At 49.3% G+C, this 5,000-nt stretch overlaps 1 protein-coding gene across 1 annotated transcript in view; it reads left to right on the top strand.

The window, feature by feature from the left end:
- The window catches only part of si:ch211-1a19.3 (uncharacterized), a 6,969-nt gene that overhangs the window by 242 nt on the left and 1,727 nt on the right, over positions 1-5,000 (top strand). The window contains exon 1 of the mRNA XM_061033974.1: positions 1-192. This exon is cut by the window's left edge and continues 242 nt beyond it. Within this exon, the coding sequence (XP_060889957.1) occupies positions 1-192 (192 nt within the window). The remainder of the gene's footprint in view (positions 193-5,000) is intronic.

Below are 5,000 nucleotides of genomic sequence, written 5' to 3' on the forward strand. Positions count from 1 at the left end.
CGCGCCGAGCTGCAGGACAAGACGGAGAAGCTGGAGGGTGTGAAGGTGGTGTGCAGGAAGGACAAGGTGGCACTGGAGGAGCAGGTGGAGGCGGAGCGGGAGGAGCAGATCAAACAGGGAGTGAAGATCCTGCTGTTGCTCGCACACCTCAACGCCACCAACGCCACGCTGGAGGAGAGCCGGCAGGAAAACGTGAGTGAAGGGTTTTTATCTCTCTCGTGGTTCATTTTAAAGAAACAGAGAGGAGAGAGGAGAAAGGAGAAAGGAGAGAGGAGAGAGGAGAGAGGAGAGAGGAGAAAGGAGAAAGGAGAGAGGAGAAAGGAGAAAGGAGAGAGGAGAGAGGAGAAAGGAGAGAGGAGAGAGGAGAGAGGAGAAAGGAGAAAGGAGAAAGGAGAGAGGAGAGAGGAGAGAGGAGAAAGGAGAGAGGAGAGAGGAGAAAGGAGAAAGGAGAAAGGAGAAAGGAGAGAGGAGAGAGGAGAAAGGAGAAAGGAGAGACGACAGAGTGAAGCAAAAACCAGAAGGAAGGATGTTTAGAGAAGCATGAAGACACAGATCAGAAAACTTTCTTTTCAGAGGTTTACTCTGCTCACTTTCTGTTTCCATTTACTTTCTCCTCCTCGTGTTTGTTTAAAAGAAAACACACACACACACACACACACACAGACACACACACAGACACACACACACACACACACACACACAGGTTTCTGTAAATATATGAAGTAATCAGCGTGTGGAAAAGCAGGCGGCTGAGGGGAACTGAGGACAAACTGTCATGTATGTAAAAGTACAACATGTTTTTAAAGTCAGTTTTCGATCATTAACTGTTTGTAGACTGAATCTGTCTCTCCATGTGAATAATGAGAAGGTGGAGAAGGAGGAGTTTAAGTGTCTCTAAGATGGAGCGTGAGATTGGCTCAGCGTTGGCAGTAATGTGGTCGTTGTGTCAGAGCGTTGAGGTGAAGAGCGCTCGCTCAGCGTTCTAACCCTCACCTGAGGTCAGAATGAGATCACAGATACAAGCGTCTGAAATGAGTTTCCTCTGGAGGGTGTCGGGGATCAGACTTAGAGAGAGGGGGAGGAGCTTAGACATTCGGCGGGAGCTCAGATTAGACAGGTGAGGAGGTTAAAATCAGAACAGAATTCTATTGGACGTTTCCCTTTGGAGGTCTTTTGGGCTCGCCAAACTGGGAGGAGAGCCCGAGTTTGACCCAGATTTCGCTGGAGGGACTGTATGTCCCGTCTGGCCTGGGAACGCCTCGGGATCCCCCAGAAGGAGCTGGAACAATGCTGGGGCAATGCTGCTCGACCCGACCTCCAATAAGAGGAAGAAGAGGGATGCATGGATAATGTAAAGGAGAATGAAACTGAGTTTTAGCCAGTTAATTGTTATGATATCGTGATGTGGGTGAATACTTGATCCTGATTGGCTGCAGCGAGTCCATTTCTTCCTGATAGTAAACACCGTGTTTGTAGTTTCCACTCATCCAACTCGTTCAGAAGCTCATAATTAAAACAACGACGGCCTGCGACACAACATGGCTGAACATCCGTCCATCCATCGTCTGGCGTGCAGCGTCCTGACCTCGGCAACATCAAACATTTCACCACAGAGGTCTTCTGAGCAGGATTCTGTGCTAGCATCTTGTTAGCATAGCATTAGCTTTCTTGCTAATAGCCGAGGTAAGGTGCTCTATGAGCCGAGCGGACCAACTTTGATAATCAGTGTGTTGTTTAAAGGAGGAGGTTTGACATGTGAGCTGAGTTTATCAACATGGTACACTTCAGCAGTATCAGACGTGGTCGCATGCTGGCAGGGCGGGGGGAGCCAACGCCATGTACCACTCGTCTCCCCCACCTGTGCCACCACCATGTGTACAATAATACCAGCGGTCCTGCTTAACGGCATCTGCTGCCATAAGTGTGTACAAAACTGAGGGGTTCCAGCTTCAGGCTGTGTTGCACACCAGGAGGGGCTTGTCTCATACCAGGAGGGGCGTGTCTCATACCAGGAGGAATGTGTCTCATACAAGAGGGGCGTGTCTCATACCAGGAGGGGCGTGTCTCACTCGGGGGGCGTGTCTCATAACAGGAGGGGCATGTCTCACACTAGGAGGGGCGTGTCTCATAACAGGAGGGGCGTGTCTCACACTAGGAAGGCGTGTCTCACACCAGGAGGGGCATTACTCATACCAGGAGGGGCATTACTCCTACCAGGAGGGGCATTACTCATACCAGGAGGGGCATTACTCCTACCAGGAGGGGCATTACTCATACCAGGAGGGCGTGTCTCATACCAGGAGGGGTGTGTCTCACATCAGGAGGGGCGTGTCTCACACCAGGAGGGGCATTACTCATACCAGGAGGGGCATTACTCCTACCAGGAGGGGCATTACTCATACCAGGAGGGCGTGTCTCATACCAGGAGGGGTGTGTCTCACATCAGGAGGGGCGTGTCTCACACCAGGAGGGGCATTACTCATAACAGGAGGGGCGTGTCTCACACCAGGAGGGGCATTACTCATACCAGGAGGGTGTGTCTCATACCAGGAGGGGTGTGTCTCACATCAGGAGGGGCGTGTCTCACACAAGAGGGGTGTGTCTCACACAAGAGGGGTGTGTCTCACATCAGGAGGGGCGTGTCTCACACAAGAGGGGCGTGTCTCAAACCAGGAGGGCTGTGTCTCATACTAAGAGGGGCATCACTCATACCAGGAGGGGTGTGTCTCATACCAGGAGGGCGTGTCTCACACCAAGAGGGGCGTGTCTCATGCTACTCTTCGATCTTGCTGTCACTCAAGCTTTCTGATTCAAATGACCAGCTGAACAATCACAGTACTGTGACTTTAAATAGAATCATTCTTTGGGTTCCGATGGGGTCCTCGAAGGAGAAGGGACCTCAGTGACTCGTGTTTAGTCCAGGTCGACTTGAAGCAGAGATGACCTTGTAGCGTGTCTCTCCATCCGTGCGTTTAGTGTGAACTCAAAGAGCCGCTCTGACAGGAAGTGGTGAGTTAACTTCAGAATAAAATACCTGTTTTTTTAGGGTTTAAAGTCTCTGACAGTGTTTCTGAGTGATGCTGAAAATAGATTTTTTTTTCATTCTGGATGCCAAAGCAGAGCGGCCTCGCCCTCCTCACCAAAACACTAACAGCTTCCATGTGTCCTCAGAAGCAAGCGATCAATAACAGATTATACACGGAGACAGAGCAGGGTGTGTGTGTGTGTGTGTTAAATAATCAGTGTGTGTGTGTGATATGAACACAGGCTCATTCTCTTCACTGTTTCCACTCCGGGAGGATTTTTTTATTTTCCCGTTTCTGAATAGTTTTCCCTCCCAGCAGGCCGACTGTTCAAACTCTAAACGTTTAGTTTGTTCCAACATTTCCAACTTCTCAGAGCTGTTGGTCGGAAAAAGTGACTGTTTGCTCCCCCCCCCCCCCCCCCCCCCTCCTCCTCCTCTTCCTCTTCCTCTTCCCCCTCCTCCTGGTCGTCTTCTAGTAGTTCCTCCTGACTCATTCCTCCTTTCCTCACTCCCTCTCCTCCCTTCCTCCTCTGGTAGTTCCTTACTGACTCATCCCCCCCCCCCCCCCCTCACCTCTGCTCCTCCTTTATTTCTTCTCTTGTGACTTTCTTTCTCTCCGACCTGTGAAAGCTTCAGCCTTCAGGAGAAACTCTCCCTGAGCGTCACGTTTAATAATAGAATCAGAAAGTTCCCTCTCACAGGAATGTTTCACACACTGGCTGTCTGTTTGCATGCTTGAACTACAGTTCCCAGAATTCACTGCAACACTGCTGTGTCATCCTGTGTGTTATTATGAAATCAGGATTCCTCATTGGTTCATCGGCCAACAAAAGCTCCACCAAACATCTTCAGTGTTCGGCCAAAGTTAACATCTACACGGGGAAAGTTCAAATCAGCTTTTTGGAGATGAAATCCAGTTTGAGTTTCAGTTTGAGCTCGTTTAGAAACAGAATCTGAGTTGTAAAGTCTTTGGCCGAACAGCTAAACAATGATCAAACTACATAACCCAGAATGCATTGCAAGCAGCTGCAGCCTCTGCATGTAAAAAGCTTAACAGTGTGAAGATCCAGATCATTTCCTCCATACTGGATGTTATTATTGTCAGTCATGACGTCATAACCATCACAGGTAGACTGAGCACGAGCAACCTGAGTGTGAAACTATTCTTTATGTTCCTGTAGGAGACACGAGTTCATCTGATATCAACACGGTTTACTCAAGATATGTGGGCAAAGAACTACACTACCCACGATCATAGAGTGGTGGTAAAGCTCGCTGTTACCATGGCGATGGGATAGTTTTGCTAGCAGGCTAGCTAGTTAGTAGGAACCCCCTTAAAGTGTCCCAGGCTCTGCTCTGTTTTCCTCCATCACTGCGACATGACCTCATGATGTTTGTAGTTTGAAAGTGAGATAAAAAACTACAAACATGGCCCCTATTCTTCTTCTTCAATAAAATTCCAGCCCATGAGCTCGGTAACTGCTTCAGCCTGTTGTTTTGATCAGATCCACCTGAGCTCAGAGACACCACTCGTTTTCTGAACATGTTAACCAGATGCATGCTGGGTAAATATCTCTCACCTTTAACGTGCCAGTGACGATAACGGCTCGGCCGTCCTGCTCGCGGCTGTGAAACCCGGGAAGCTCGTGTGATATTTCCAGGAGCCGTGAGACATTTTCAGGGAGTGGATTCACTTTTCAGTTCTCTCTGATCCATGACACAGAAACGAGCCTCTGTGATTGGATGATCAGTCCGTCAAGGGAACGTGTTGGTATCGCTCTTTGAGTCCTTGAGGAACCGGGGGAGGTTTTTAAGAACGTAGACCTGGAGTTTGTTCAAGGACTCCTGAGGAACATGGATCAGGACCAGGTCTCAGTCTGAAACCTGTTAGCTAGGATCAGAACCAGGTCTCAGTCTGAAACCTGTTAGCTAGGATCAGGACCAGGTCTCAGTCTGAAACCTGTTAGCTAGGATC

Source organism: Labrus mixtus, unplaced genomic scaffold (assembly GCF_963584025.1).
Source record: "Labrus mixtus unplaced genomic scaffold, fLabMix1.1 SCAFFOLD_69, whole genome shotgun sequence".
NCBI classification, from domain to species: domain Eukaryota; kingdom Metazoa; phylum Chordata; class Actinopteri; order Labriformes; family Labridae; genus Labrus; species Labrus mixtus.